The 16,641-nt window shown below is 44.4% G+C and overlaps 1 protein-coding gene across 10 annotated transcripts in view; it reads left to right on the top strand.

The window, feature by feature from the left end:
- Positions 1-16,641, top strand: part of LOC147605798 (uncharacterized) — a 283,773-nt gene that overhangs the window by 190,736 nt on the left and 76,396 nt on the right. For all 10 annotated transcript variants that reach the window (XM_086792669.1, XM_086792672.1, XM_086792671.1 and 7 more), the window contains one exon: positions 6,933-7,043. In XM_086792669.1, coding sequence (XP_086648795.1) covers positions 6,933-7,043 — 111 coding nt within the window. The remainder of the gene's footprint in view (positions 1-6,932; positions 7,044-16,641) is intronic.

Here is a 16,641-nt window from a genome sequence, read left to right as displayed (position 1 = left end):
AGCATCCTCCAATTGTGAAAAGGGTTGCTGGCAAACCTATCCTCAAAAGAGGGGCAGTACTCCTGTAGGGAGCATCAGAGAAGATCCATCGGATGCTGGGGGTCAATGGGCTGCCACAGGAAAGAAGCCTCGAGGAGATGCAGCTCATGAGGAAATCCTTCCAAGGCTCCACTCCTAGCCGAAGACCATCTATCCTTTTTTTTATAGTAATGATATATTACTAGTGGGAAACCTCAGTGTGCCCAGAAGGGTTCTACTTTGTACTTCCGGGAATCAAGTCAAGGCCTCCCTCACATCGAGGCTGAATAAGTAGACACCAGGCTACCTTTGCTTGCGCATGTCTGACCATCTCCTCCTGACCAAAGAAAGTTCTGGATCAGCCTCTTCACTTATCCAATACAAGAGCGATGGAAAGCCCAACAAGAAGTGATGCACCACATAGAGGCTTAGAGGACCTAGTTAGCCACCACTCTACTGGCTAGGGAAAGCCGAGCAGCTGTGCTCCAGTAAAGGAGCTTCCTGCAGATACTCAAGAGAAGAGGGGCTATCTACTACTCTGCTGAAATGTCAAGACCCACACAGAGGCTAAGAGGACCTGGTTAGCCACCACCATACTACTCGCTAGGTCTGCCTGCTAGGGAAAGCCAAGCCGTGGTCAAGTAAAGGAGTTTCCTCCAAATACTCAAGAGAAGAGGAGCTATCTGATATTCTGATGAAATGTCAAGGCCCACCTGAGAGTGCACCACTGTGCCCAATGGAATCCATCAAAAATTGTCAACTAGTCACACCGAATGGGGCTGGGAGAGCTGCCAACCCAGAAACCACACGAGATCCGCGCCCTAGAAGCCAGGAAGAAATCCTCAATCTCCGCAAAACGCCCGAATATGTGTTGTGTCATCCGCAAACTCTGAATCCAGTGGCTGCTCTAGAGTGCGCCTCTACAAACCAGTGTCATGGGCCCAAAGGTAAGAGCTCATTGCCTCTACTAGGATGAGGAAGAGGAAAGGCACCAGCAGATATCCCTAGCGAATGGAGTGGGATATGGCAAAAAAATCTCTTCACACCACCCTGAAGAAGAACCTGGATGTGAGCACCAGAATAGAGATCAAGGCGGAGCATGATCCCCTCCAAGAAGGCTCAATCCACTATGTCATAGGCCTTCTCAAAGTTGACAAGATGCACAGCGAGATCCTCCCCTCTGAGCTTGGTGGTCGTTGTCACTTCCAAGAAAGTGAGGATATTATCCGAGATGCTCCGATCTTGGATACATCTGGTCTGGGTTGCATGGATCAAGTTAGGGAGATAGGGCTGCAGGCAAAGACTAATCGCCTTGGTGAGGATCTTATAGACCGTCCCTAGGAGGGTGATCTGTCACCATTTTGGGCATCTCTAGAATTCATGTGTGTGGAAGGGCTTTGGATGCCCAAAATATCAAGAATGTACAAGCTTTGGGAATGGGGGATTTTCGAGTATAGAGGACTAAGTGTTCGTAGCATGGTCAGGGCACTCCAGACAATTTCTTGGACACAGAAATGGGTTTTGGAGCTCAAGTTTCAAGTAGAAAGTATGTATGGTGAACTCTTGAGGATTCGGGGGACTCCTGCCTGGCTGAAAGGATCTTCCCACAGTGTGCTGATGCACCCAGCTCTCAAATGGTGCTCTTGGATCATGAAGGCATCAATGTAACCCCCAACAAACACATTGCAACTCCTCTCCAGCACGCTGGGAGCCCCATGTGCAGAAACCTCCTGCAAAACCGGAGTCATTCAATGCGACAATTGTAACTATTCGGCCCTCCTAGCTCTTTTTCACATGATGGAACACATGCCCGGACACTAGACAGGTGGAAGATGACATGGGGAGGACAAGGTCCATAAGGTTTGACGAAGAAAAAGCACCAGTCTTGGTCAAAAAGCAAGAAAAAGCAAAAAGTCAAACTAGGTTGACTACGAGCCAAGGCCACCATTGGAAAGAGGAGACTGAACTGGACCAAAAAGCTAAAAGCCGCTTTTCCAAAAAGCAACTCCAAGGCCAAAAAACAAGGCCTTGAATTTAGAAAAGCAAAGTTAAAGAACTTTGACAAAAATTGAGTAATAACTTATTTTTAAAAGCTAAAAGGGAAAAGCTAGGAAAAGAAAAGCAAAAGCCTCGCTAGCTTTTTTCAAAAAGCAGGGCATCCCTCAAGTATAGAAGAAGCATGAATCTCTCTCGTAGGGGGAGGAGGAGTAAGACCATTGAAGGAGTTTGAAGGTGATGCATCAACTTCATCATCATCAAAATCATGGAAGAAACAAGGTTGTGATGTATGAGAAGAATATTATCTTCATCATCATTACCAAGGTGCACCTATCCGTACTGCTGCCACCTGGTTGCTACAGGCAATACCTCCCCTCTATCTGGTTGCACCACTTAAGCTGCCAGTTGCCGCCGTCAGAAGTACTGCCGCCTTTCAAGAACCCTCCAACTAAACTCGTGTGCGCCATTTGTCGCCAGACAACTGGCCGCTACCTGTTGTACATTGCGCCTAGCAGCATTGCTTAAAGCCGCTAGCATCTGCCTTCTGGCCGTGTTGTACTACCCCAGCTTCAGCCGGCTCCGCCGCCCAGCCTGTCAAGCGTCACCTGAGCTAGCGCTGTCTGCGCCAGCGCGGACAGAGCTACACCACAATCTGTTTTCTGTTTGGCTACTGTCTACAAAAGTTAATCCACCAACCACTGCCACCTAAGGTCCCGTTTGCAGCCAGCGCTGCTAACTGCAGTTAACGTCGTCCTCCACCAACCTGTGCGCTACTTGTCACCTAACTGCCACCATTCGAACTGTTTGTAGCCTGTACCGTGGCCACCTGCTTTCCCTTGTGCATTGGCTTCAGTTCCTAGAGCCATCTCCACCTGTTGGAAAGCGTTGCTTTCATCTTTTGCAATTGACTATTATGCATCACCAACTGAATTACAGCCTACTATACTGAACTTCAGTTTTGTACCAACTAGTGGTTTTTTGTACCAACTAGTGGTTGACATACTGCTTCATAGACTTATCTTATGCAAGCCTTCTTGTGGATCGTCTCAATCCCAGATTGGACAACAAAGTCTACAGCTTGGTCAACAAATATTTCATCATCTACACATATCTCTTGTATACTTCATGTATGGACTTGCATCTGGATCTGGATTTGGACTTGGATCTAGACTTGGATTTGGACTTGGATATGAACTTGGACTTGGATTTTTTATTTTTATTTTTTTTCAGAAAGAGACTTCTATTAAGTATGAGAAAAACATACAACAATCACAGTTATAAGCCGGAAAAATAGAATAGAATCCCCCCAATATGTAAGGTGATTTCAACCACTGAGGAGCATCATGATGCCATGTAAGACCTGTGGTACTAGAGGAAAAGAAGATGCAATGGTCCCATTCCCACATAAATATCACACGCTTCGCCTGAGCAGAACGAGAGGGCCCCTGAATGCGAGCCCAAGTAGCCATAAGAGTGTGGATGATATCACCCCATGTAGTACTAATGCACTGAGACCCAAAAATCTAGACACCCTCAATAGCCTCCGTGCATCTAGCTCTCCAGATCGCCCATGCTGTAATACTGGCAATAATCTCCCAACTGGTGTTAATCCTCTGTCTAGGGGGTGTATAATCAGAGTGAGGAACATCCTGCAATAAACCATGCTGGGAAATACCTCTATGAATGAAAAAAGCAGAATCTGTACCACTGCCCTAATAAAAAAGCTACGGACTGGACTTGGAGAGCCAAGCAACTGGCCCCCAAGTCACATGCATGGCTCGGCCACTCAATTTGCCCATAAGTTGGGCTACAGAACCCCAAATCTTTTGTGCAATGCTGCATCCCCATAGACAATGTTGTATACGGACTCAGAATCTGCCGCACATCTAGGATAGGAAGGTGCTACACCGAAAACTGATCTCCACTGATTGGTGGGGAGACCACCATGTAAGAATAACCAAAAGAAATGAGAGATCTGGCTCCTTCTGTATGAGTGCTAAAGTCTATGCCAATATCTGCGCTGTATCACTGGAGAAATATCATAGCTCTCCCAATGAGGCCTGAGAGTAGGGATCCTATGCATTTGTCGAGTGAGGAGAAGCCTGGCATTCCAAACAGTGAAACTGAAAAAAGGAAGGCTTTTCAAAGGATGGAAGGCATCAATCCACTCCCACTCTCCTGGATCCCACTGAAGATATCTGATAGGACTGCCACCATATAGTAGCCACAAACACTAAGAGCCATGAGTCACTATCTAAGGAGAAGGATCAATGAACCAATGCTTCCCTGGGTGACCAACAATCCTCACTGAACTAAGCGTAGTATTTGGGATGATCTCCTCCATACTACATCTCCTCAATCTCCCACCAGGCATAATAGAATAAATGAGGCAATCTGTATCCTCCTGGCCCAGGAGAGCAATGACCTGCAGAGGTATGCCTATCCTTGAAAAAACTCCAAGCCAACTCGGATGATAGTCTCCATGAAAGGTCCGAGAAAGCCACTCATGTGGAATAGTTGCATCAATTTGATCAATATGAATGCGAGAGCCCCTAAGATGCTGAGTGGATGCAACTCTCCGATCCTCCGGAAGACTCTTAAAGGTCTTCCAAGCAAGAACTGTGTATGCGCATCTCTCCCATCCTGATCATTGCATATAACGAGATGCACCAAGTGGCTGACCAGCCTCATCCCTAATGAACTCGTTCCACATAATAGGTTGTCGGTCAGCCTCATCCAAAGACCTAGGAAGCCTTATCTGAGACAAGAAAAAATCCTTCCAAGGCTCAGTGCCTGGTAGGAAACCTCTGACCACAAGTTCGCAAAGCAACGCCTTGCACTGAACATCCGGATCGATAATATTCAAGCCCCCCTCTCTTTTGGGCTGAATAACTGTAAGCCAAGCTACCGTGGCACGAGTGTTTGAGGTGCCATCCAAGCCCGACCAGACAAAATTGCAGATCAATCTCCGCAATTGGCCAATGCACGCACGAGAGAAGCACCAACAAGAGGCAATAAACCAAGCTGAGGCAAGCAAAACCTGATTAGCCACACCAAAGCTCTGGAGGCTAAATCTAATCTCTTGGAGCTCCAATGGAGAAGCTTCTTCCGGATACTCATAAGTACCGGAGCAAACTGCTGTGCGAGAGAAATATCAATCCCAACTTGGCATCCCAAATATCTAGCAGTGCATCCTCTGCTGATCCAAGTAAAACCAAGCTCTGCACCCCAATCAACTCTCGGTGAATTACTCCAAAAACCAACAGATTTGTGCCAATTAATGAGTGTCCCTGCTGCCAAATAGAACTCCTCTAGTGCTACCCGGAAGGAACATAAGCATATATGTGAAGCCTCCAAAAACAGGGCCGTGTCATCAACTAACTCAGAGTCAACCAACTGCTCATGACTACGAAGAGGCAACCTCAATCCTGAAATACCAGCACTGGAGCGTAGAAAGATGCTCATGGCCTCTGCAACTATGATATATAATAAAGGGGCTAATGGGCAGCCCTGTCGTACTGAGCGAGAAATCTGAAACCGCTCTCCTCTATCACCGCAATTAAGAACTCTACTGTGGGCATCACGATACATGCATGAAGCTCCCTTGATCCATCTCTGAGAGAAGCCCATATGACTAAGAGTACCCTCAAGGAAGTCCCAATCCACTCTATCATAGGCCTTCTCAAAATCCAAGAGCAGAATGGCTAAGGGCTGATTGCTCGCTTTAGCCCATTCGACGGCCTCCCAAAACGAGAAAATGTAGGGGAGAATAGACTGCTGTACGAAGAGAAGGGGGTGGTGGGGGGGTTTGTTGCGCTGCTCAGGCTACACGGGGGCTCCAGGTCGTTCCACAAAAAATTCCTCAGGTGGAAACTTCTCTGCACATCCTGCAGAAACCGAAGAGATAATGGAAGAAATATTGTGCGCTCTCCGATGCTTGGGATCAACTAGTGTGCCCTTGATCCCAGGAAGCTGAATCCTCTTTACTATTCCTAGTCGGGCAGTGTAGGAAAAAAGTAGGAGGGCAAAAATTGTTCCAAAGCCAATTTCAAAAGTGGGAGAGGATGGGGCTGAGATATGATGGGTTGTCGAATAATGCATGGGGAGGTGATGGATCCCTTCTTCTAAATCTAATCCCGGTTATCTAGACAAGCTGAGAACAAGGGGGATAGCCTGTGGAGCCAAAGGATTGCACCAATGCCACTCAACTGTAGAAGTGCCAAGGGAAAATTCTTTCATAATCAAAGGCAACAAGAAGGATCAGAATCAACTTTGATGGGGGAGGGAAAATCAATGTGTGAGGCATGCTTCTGGAGGTCAATGACGTGGACCCATTGTAGTGGCATGCAAAAGTCGTACTCTGAAGTGTCTCCCAGTGGCTGGAAATAGGACAATCGTAAAGACCAAGGGGGGAGCCCCTATCTTGTGGCATGGCAGGATCAATCGGAAGCAAACATTGATTCAATTGCTATGACAGGCTTAATAGGTTGCAAGGCTTTGAAGCTCCCCCGCTCACAGCCCCCCTCCCCTGTGTTTTTACTTCCTCTGCTCACTGTTCTGGAAGGGATCCCACTAATTTTTCAGAACACGTGATTGGTAAGGGTTAAAAATGCATCTAGCTTTAGAATTATGTAGTCAATCTTCTATATATACATGTCTGCCATTTCTTTATGTTTCTTATAGCTTGGAAACATTGGAAAGGTAACAGAGAACACCTCTTGAGTTTTGTGTACACATAGATAGTTGTAATTAAACCCCTCTCCAATGCATTTAAGTGCTATTGTACCATTTTTTGAGCGACAGCCTCAAATGTTTTTTTTACTCAAATGAAAGTGTGCTTTAAACTTCTCAATAGAAAAGAAAACTAAAGAATTCGTAACAACTTATGTTAAAATAGTGTGCTATCCAGTTTTCAGGTGATCGTTTGGAAGGTGGATGGGATGGTTAGATGTGTGCTTCGGGCTTCTGATTATGTATCAAAGGAACATCTGTGCAATCCTATCATGAGCTTGCTTAACTTGCCTATGGTAACATACCCACTTCATGTCCATAGGTCTTTGATCATATCTCTCCATTTGCTATGTAATGCTTGTTTTTTTCACATGTACTGATATAATGGAGTGAGAAATCTACAAATTAATATTTATTATCCTTGGAAAATATTGAATGCTCGAAACACATTGGAGTCGTCATCATCAACTAGACACAGTCATTGGCTGACTAAAAAACTAAAGGAGAGACCAAAATCTGATCAATGAGGAGCTCAAGGATAAGGTGCACAAAGGGCAAGGGGATTGTAACAACATATGCGAATGTGCCAGGAACAGACCATAATACCAAATATAGTGCAATGTTGGATGATTTTTTATTTTTGTTTTTCGCAAAAAGAAGAATTCTATTAAGTATGAATAGACCTTAAAATCATGGGGCTGGAAGCCGGAACAAAACAAAACCTCATCCCAAAATGTAGGGTGATCTCAACCAATGTGGGGCACAAAGGTGCCAAGAGAGTCCTATGGGGTCACTGAGAAAAACACCCCTTGATCCCACTCCCTCATGCAAATAGTGCACTTTGCATGCGCGGTCCCTGTAAACGAGCCCATGTGGCCATAAGAGTGTGAATAATATCTCCCCATATAGTACAAATGCACTCAGTGTTGTATATCTGAGTGCCCTCAATAGCCTCTTGCATCTGGCCCTCCAAATCTGCAAAGCTGTGATACTGGCAATGAGCTCCCAAGTAGTATCAATCCTTTGCATAGGTATGTATGAGTAATATCCTGTAGCATGCATCATTAGGCCACACCTCGCATATCATTATGGCAGTGTCCAGATCCCTGCCCTCAAAAAATATGTGGACTAGTCTGACTCTGAGCAGCTCTACACCCCCATATGCAATGTTGCATATCTCAAAAGCTATTGCGCATCTAGGGCAAGCAGAGTCTACTCCAAAAAAAGCCCTCCACTATTAGTGGCAAGGCCACCATGTAAGAATAACCAAAAGAATTGGGAGATCTGTGCCAAAATCTCTTTTGAATCAATGGGGTGAGATGTCGTAGCTCTCCCAATGCAGCCTGAGAGGAGTCCTCCGAATCTGCCCAAGTAGAAGCCTCACATTTCAGACACTGTAGCTGAAAAAAGGCTTACTCTTCATAAAATTGGTTCCATCAATCCACTCCCACTCTCTAGGATCCCAATGAAGATATCTGAGAGAACATCCATACAGCCATAAGCACCAAGACCCATGGGTCACAATATTAGGTGGAGGGTTAACATGCCACTGCTTTCCTGATCAGCTAACTACTCTCACTAGATGAAGAGTAGTGCCATGAGTAATCTCCTGCATCAAGTCACATTTCAACAATCTCCATCCTGGGTGGATAGAATTAAAAACACAATCTCATCTTGATCTAGCAAGGCTAACACGTGTAATGGCACTCTTGTCGTAGAGAAATCTCCCAACCACCTAGGATGATGTTGATTGTGAAATGTGCTAGTAATCCACTCTTGAGGTATAGCTACATCAATTTGATCGATCTGTCTAAGACTCCCCCTGTGGTTCTGGGTAGATGCAAGTCTCCGATCCATTGAGAGCCTTTTAAAGTTTTCCAAGCAATAACTGGTGTTGCACATCTCTCCCAGCCAGACCACTGCATATATCCAGATGCACCCAAAGGTCGTTCAACCTTTTCTCTAATGAGGTCGTTCCACATAATGGGCTGTCTATCAGCCTCATCCTTTGATCTAGGAACCCTCTGTCTCAAAAAAGCTCTCATCCCTCTTCAGGCTCTGATAATGGCAGCTATAAGTGGAGAAGAAGGTGGCCTATACTCTGCCTCGATGAAGATAAAACATAAACAGAGCATCCAATCTCCACTGCCACAAGGTGTATAGCTGGAAATGTGAAACTTTAAAAAAAATTCCAAGGCTCAATTCCTAGAAGGAATGCTCTGACTGCTAGCTTGCAAAGCAATGCTGCCCATTGTATATCCGGATCTACAATATTCAGCCCCTTTCTGTCTAGGGCGTATAACAGTCTCCCAAGCCAGTCTGGCTCGTGTGTCTAGTAAACCATCCAAACTTGACCAAAGAAAGTTACAGACCAATCTCCATAGCTGGCCAAATCATCCACAAGAGATGTAAGCCCAGCAAGGTGTTCCGTGAAAGATTCAACCATGTGTCCAAGAGATAATGATAGAGAGAGAGGGGAGAGAGAAGGAAATAGGGATCTTGCAGAGTACGCCACACTGAGCGGGGAACAGGCCCCGCCATTATTCAAGAACAATCCATGGGCACGTTGGCCCCAAGATCAATACAAAATCAAACAAATATGTTGGTGTAGAAACCCAAGGAGTCAGTGTCGAGGCACGAGATCTCTGATGCCGAGCACACCACGAGGATGACCCACAAGTATCTCTCACTGGTTTAGTACCACATCCAAAATCCAAATCCAAGTCCAATTCCAACTCCAAATCCCAAGTCCAAGTTCCAAGTCGAAATCCCAAGTCCAAGTTCCAATTCCAAATCCAAATCCAAATCCAAGTCCAAATCCAAATCCAAGTCCAAGTCCAAGTCCAAGTCGCAAGCCTCAAAGATGTCCAAGGGAACTCGATACCGAATCTGGAGAAAAATCCTCAAGGATCTTTTCGAAAAAGCAAACACCCAAGTGGCAGATATGAGTGCCCAACTACCAATCAGGTTCTGAAGGAGAATGTTGGCAGCACTAGCGACGAGCGGCTCTGCACAAACGACGGCAACGGCGGCGCACAAGGGTGGCAACGGCGGAACCAAGCGGCGACAGGTGGGCGGCGGCGGCGCTACACAGGGCAGCGGCAGTCAGCTGAGCTCGGCAGCGGCGGCGAGTAGACAAAGATGAGCTCCAAAATAATCTCCACTCTCTTTTGCTATGGATTCAAGAGGGATCCATGCTTCTTTTATACTTGAGGGAGGTCCCTGCTTTTTTGCCAAAAGCAGGCCAAGCTTTGCTTTTGTCTTTTTGACTTTTAATAATAAAATATTATTCAACTTTCATTTAGTCATGCTTTTCTAGCTTCAGGGCCTTGCTTTTTGGCCTTGAAGCTACTTTTTGAAAAAGCGGCTATTAGCTTTTGGTCCGGCTTGGTCTTCTCTTTCCAATGGTGCCCTTGGCTCATGGTCAACCCAAATTGACTTTTTGATTTTTCTTGATTTTTGACTAAGACTGGTGCTTTTTCATGAGCCAAAATCATGATTCCTGTTCCCATGCTTTCAGCAACCTGTCCATGTGTTCGGGCATGAGTTTCAGTATGTGAAAAAGAGCTAGGAGGACCAAATAGTTACATCCCTCCCTCTTATATCACAGTTGTCCTCAATTGCGGACTGTAAGTGTTCCAAGCACGTCCATATGTTCCATGTATATCCATGTATTCCAAGTACATCAAGTACATCCATATGGTTCAAATATTTCCCAGTACTAGACCTATTGGGTGAGCTTGTGCATCTGGTGTTCCCCCATATTTGTGGTGTCATCTGCTCATCTGGCAACATCTATATGCCTTATCTTTGACGAATGGCTTTGTTCTTGATGGTACTTCTTCAGGGTCAGTCACATGTGTTAGATATAATAATTCATACTTATGTTCTGCAAAAACTAGACTGAAGCTAGTCAACAAACAAGTATGCATCATTCGCATCTACTGGGTACTCGAGATACTGGCCAGGTAGTCGGAGCCCAGTGGACTATCACATGTCATAAATCTAAATATTGTCCACACATTAAAAACAGCACACAAAGTCAAAGAAATTCAAAAATACATCAGTATGCAATGCACAAGTAATGATCCTTTTGTTCATGGATTGTCATGTCTAGTTTTATTGGAAACCGTGCTAAGTTGTTTGGCTCTGGAGGGACACTACTCAGACTATCGCTCAAGGCCATCTGGTCACTAGGACCGCCCGAGAGTTCGCTCAAGGCCATGTGGTCACTAGGACCACCCGAGAGTTTTCTCAAGGCTATCTGGTCATTGGGACCGCCTGAGCATTCATCAATAGTCATCTGGGTCATCTGGTCGCAATGACCGCCTGACTGTGAAGTCCAAGATATCTGGCATTGTTGCCATCCAATGGGTTATCTGGCATTGTTGCCTCCCATATACAAATCTCGTTCTAGCATCGTTGCCGTCCAATGGGTCATCTGGCATCGTTGCCACCCAAATACAAATCTTGCTCCTTGGGCTATCGGGCATATCCTTGCCACCCAAACTAGAGCATATCCAAGTAATCATTACATGAGCAGAATAATGATCAATTCCAGTCCAATATATATATACAATGAAGAGGGTAGAGGCACAATCCCTCCCTCTTGAATCTATCTTGATCACAAGACATCCATATTTGTACTTCAAATACATGTGGACCAACCAATTCCTCATAAGCTCGCAGTATATCTGGATAGTCCTTGAAGTACTTCTCTTGCATCCATTTCGCATCCAATAGCGAATAATTCTCATATTCCAAGAGAAACTTTTTGACGGTTGTCTCAAATTTTTATGGCTATTCCACCCCTAGTGGACCCTCCAATACAAGCTCCTGTGGGGTTAACGTGTACATGGTTCAATAAACTGTCAAGGAAAGCATTATGTGTCGTCCAATGATTTGAAAGGTCCAACCGATGACATACATGGTTGATCTTCTTGGTATCCTGAAAAAGCTCCAAATATCATCATTCTCTGACTTTGGCAATTGAAAGATAAAATCCATAGCAATACTCTCCCATAGAACATTCAATGGGTGCAATAATCCTACTGGTGTTTGTCGATCAAACTTGACCTTTTGACAAACCAAACATTCTCAAACATATAACTCAATGTTTTTTCGCATACAAGGCTTATAAAAGTAGCTTTTCAAAGCTTGAGTTGTAGTCAGCATGCTTCTTTTCCCAACGTAAGGTGGAGCATGGCTTTTTTTTGTTCACTTTTGGCCTCAAATCTTGTCTCATAAATGGGTTTGCATTGTAAAAGAATCTTTCTTGATGGCAAGAAAAGTCACAAAATTTCCATTCTAAAATCTGTTCCAATACAATCCTAGAAATCCTCATCTAAGACTTTCATAGGCCACAACATGGCCCTCATGGTACAAGACTGCTCCAATGCAATCTCCTCTTGATAAACTTCCTAGCAGAATGTCAATCTGCTGATCTTCCGATCTACTTGGCTTCTTGCTTTAGCTTGTCAGGACAATTTGCAGCTATGTCCCTTGTTTCCACATTGGAAACACTTCCCTTCGTTGGTGTTTTCCTCAGATTGCTTGAGGGACAATCTTCTTTGAAAGAGTGGAGGTTTATCCTCACTCCGCTCCTCTTGAGACTCAGCTCTTGATGGGGATCAGTCTTTAAACTTCTTCCTTTGAGGTGTATCCCAATTGATGTTCTTTGTCTTGCCGTCCATCCAAGGCATGTACAAGGCCTCGGCTTGTAAAGCCTTGTCTTGGGCTTCTTCCAATGTTTTCGGTCCAGCCATATAAACTGCTTGCATAAGCATAGGTTGCAAACCATTCACAAACTTACACATGTCTATTAGTGGTGGCATGGGACACTAGGAGGAAGACAAAAAAGACAAGACTAGAAGATAGACATAAAGACTGATAAACTGAGAGACTAGACATGAGAGACAAAAAAAATCCTGAGACACCCCTCCTCAAGTGATATCCTCATATGGGTCCACAAGGGTAGGGACAAGATGGATCTAAAACAAGACACAGTCAGATTGATAGACAGATAGATAGACAGACAACAGATAGATAGACAGACAAGACTAGATAGACAGAAGACTGACTGTAGAACTGACTGTAGACAAACAGATGGACCTTGAAGACATCCCTCCTCAAGGGCAATCTCTGCCTCTCAAGTAGGGACAAGAGAGAGGTCCTAAAGCAGAATGAGTAAGACACTAGAACCCCTTGACCTACATCATCGGTGGTCAAAGTGGTAGACAAGAAAGGTGAAGTAATCAGAAAGCCCATTCCTCATCATGTGAGGAATGAACAGCAAGATCTGCTGATGTAGATGCTGTAGCAACATGGGCTGAGGTAGATACAGGGGCTGATGTAGAGGTTTTAGAGTAGCAGTCCTTCTCCCGGTGATTATCACGGCCACAAATGGTGCATGGATGAGCCTTGAAGCAGTCCTTCTCCAAATGATTAGTTTTTCCACAATGGGTGCAAGGCTTTCTTACCTTAGAACCTCCTTTCTTTGCTAAAAAAGCAGTGTCAGTTACCTTTTGTTGTTTTGTTCTTTCCTCTTCTTGGAGAGCATTGATGATACCTTCAAGAGTAGGATTATTGTGATACTTGAAGGTAGTGACAAGAGTAGCATAGGTTTCAGGTAAGCTTTTGAGAAGCACAACAATAGCAATATCTTCGGAGATGGGGGACTTCACTGAAGCAAGCTGAACCATAAGACTGCGAAAATAATTGACATGAGAGGCTATAGTAGCTCCCTCCTGCATATATAGATCAAAGAATGAGATCATAAGTGCAATCTTAGAGTTTTTAGAACGAGGTCCAAAAAGGGTATCCAAAGTGATCCATGCTCGAGAAGCAGACTGTATGTCGGAGATGTGATGAATGTAATCATCGCCAAGACCGAGCAGGATGATAGCATAGGCTTTGTCATTCTTGGCAGTGGGAGCATAAGTGATAACTTGCTCAATGTCTGAATCTTCGGGAGCAGCATGGTGAACAACGTCCCAAAGACCTTCTTTCATAAGATGGCACTTGATTTTGATTTGCCAAGTATGAAAGTTGGAGCCATTGAATTTGTCGATAGACATGAGAGAATGAGTAGAAGAGGCCATGTGGGAAGGTCTTACCTCTTGCTAAAATGCAAGGGCAGTGTCTATTCCCTTACAAGATTGCAGAAATGAATGAAAAAGAGATCCAAACGATTTTTAGAAGCCGGCTCTCTCACCACTTGTCAAGGCCATAGCATGTGACAGCCTATCGAAGCATGAGGAACTAGCAGTTTGCAGATACGAGGAAAGGACTGACCAGCAAACTGAAGGAGACAATGTAGCATGTACCTTGTAGATTCTCCTCTTGACTGACTTATGGGATAAATGTAGAGATGCCACATGGCACTAGACTCAAGACACAAAGACTTAAGTGAAACTAGACTAGAAATAGTACACCTAGTGTGCACTTATTTCCAACAAGGCACTTACCTTTTTACAGCAGTTTGAGTTGGTTTTTCTAGTGGAAATTACACGGAATCCTCTAAGGTGAGAAAAGCTGTGACTTTTCTCAAGGGCAATGCATTGCAGTGGTGGTCCACTCTTCTTTTACAGGGCATAGCACCATCTACTTGGATACAATTTAAACAGGTGTTCTCTTCCGTATGGCTCACATCTACTTTTGAGGTGGATGTAATGACAGCATGGCACAAGTTGGATGCATCGAAGTGTGAAAATCTTGAGGATTATAATAAGAAGTTTTGGGAAGCTTTACTTCCAGTTACTTCCTATCGTGCAGTGCCTTTGTCTGAGCAGGTGGAGAAGTATAGTTCCTGATCTTGTTGGGGAACAGCCAGGTGGTGAAGAGACTGAGTTGTGCAAGGCATGGGGCAAAGTGAGAAATCAAAATGCCTTGATTTTCTTTGACACGGGTGCTAGAGCCAACTTTATTTCACCGGATTTGGCTAGCCGATTGGGGATCCGTGCAGAGGAGATGGGGCCTTTGTATGAGGCTAATATGGCTTGTCCTGGGTATACAGAACCCGTTACTCCTATTATTTGGAAGCTCAGGCTTCATGTGCAGGGTTATGTGGACAGTGAGGAGTTCTTCATCATGCCACTTGATGGATGTGATGTTTTGTTGGGTATGCCATGGTGCCATAGAGTACATGCGGTGGTGGATACATCCAACAGGAAAATTACTCTGACTCATAGAGGGAAAGAGCATATTTTGGATGTAAAGCTTAAAGGGGAATCTATTCCTATTGTATCAGCTTCGGCAATTTCATCAATAATGAAAAAGCATCTTTCCACGTACTTGATTTTTGTAAAGGATGCAAAAGATGATGAGTCTAAATCTAATTTGTCTATGTTAGATAAAGACAGGACTGATTTCTTACGTGAGTTCCAAGATTGTTTTTCCGAGTCATTGCCAGGAGAACTTCCTCCGGAAAGGCCAGAAGATCATGCTATTGATCTAATTCCGGGGAGTACTCCACCAAATAGACTGTCGTACCGCGTTAGTGTAGCCCAACAAGAAGAAATTATGAGTCAGGTACAGGAGTTGTTGAATAAAGGGTTGATCCAGCCTAGCTCCTCACCCTTTTGCTCACTTGTACTCTTAGTGCAAAAGAAAGATGGTTCTTGGTGCATGTGTATTGGATTACAGGGCACTAAACAAGAATACCATCAAGAATCGATTCCCTATTCTGAGGATCGATGACATATTGTACTTACAGGGCTCAACAGTCTTTAGTCGAATAGACTTGAAAAGTGGGTATCATCAGATATGAATTAGACCTGAGGATGTGCACAAGACAGCATTTCGAACCACTTTTGGGCTATATGAGTTCTTAGTTATGCCCTTTGGTTTGACAAATGCTCCTGCCACATTTAATAGGATGATGGACAGGATTTTCCGGCCTCATAGAGCGTTCGTGGGCACATTCTTTGATGATATGATTGTGCATTCACACACAGAGGAGGAGCATAGGAAGCATTTGGCCATTGTGTTTGAAGAACTCTGGAAGCATAGGCTGGTCATTAATGGCATGAAGAATGAGTTCTTCTTGGAAGAGATTCACTTCTTGGGGCATATTGTGTCTAAGCATGGAGTCCGTATGGATCCTTCGAAAGTGGAAGCAATTCTTAATTGGCCAGATTTGAGGACCGTGCATGATGTACGGAGCTTTTTGGGATTGTGTTCCTACTACAAGCGGTACATACGGTATTTTGCTGAGATTACTTCGCCCCTTCATGCCTTAACAAAGAAGGCAACTTCGTTTAGATGGGCTGATCAGGAAATTACAGCCTTTAAAAAGCTTAAAGAAAAGCTTACTTCGGATCCCGTAATGGCATTACTAGATCTCCGAAAGGCTTTTGTTGTCCAGTGTGATGCATGTGGAAACAGCATTGGGGCAGTTCTCATGCAGGAAGGACATGTGATAGCCTATGAGAGTCGTATATTGCAGAATGCCGAGAAGCATTTGCAGGTTTATGAGAAAGAGATGTTGGCTGTAATTCATACTCTTTCTACATGGAAACACTATTTGCTTGGGGCTGATTTCACTGTGCAGACAGATCATCAGACCTTGCGTTATTTTCTCACGCAAACTAAACTTTCTGAGAAGCATATGCGATGGGCCAACTTTTTGTCTATGTTCCACTTCCAGATTGTGCATGTGGAAGGCAAAAAGAATGTTGTGGCAGATGCTTTGTCACGCAAGCCACAGGTCTCAGCAGTTTCACTTGCTTATCATCATGAGCTTGATGAGATGAAAGAGCAGTATGTCCATGATGAGGATTTTGAAGGGCTCTATGATCAGATGTCTGAGGGTCAGCGGCATGATCATTATACTCTCAGGGATGGTTTTTTGTTGATGCATGGTAGATTGTGTGTTACCAAGCAATTACGACTCAA

This window comes from Cibotium barometz, chromosome 58 (genome assembly GCF_041138505.1).
Source record: "Cibotium barometz isolate CiBa-2024 chromosome 58, ASM4113850v1, whole genome shotgun sequence".
Taxonomy (NCBI): Eukaryota; Viridiplantae; Streptophyta; class Polypodiopsida; order Cyatheales; family Cibotiaceae; genus Cibotium; species Cibotium barometz.
The sequence above is the reverse complement of the archived record's forward strand: the minus strand, read 5'-3'. Positions and strand labels throughout refer to the sequence as shown.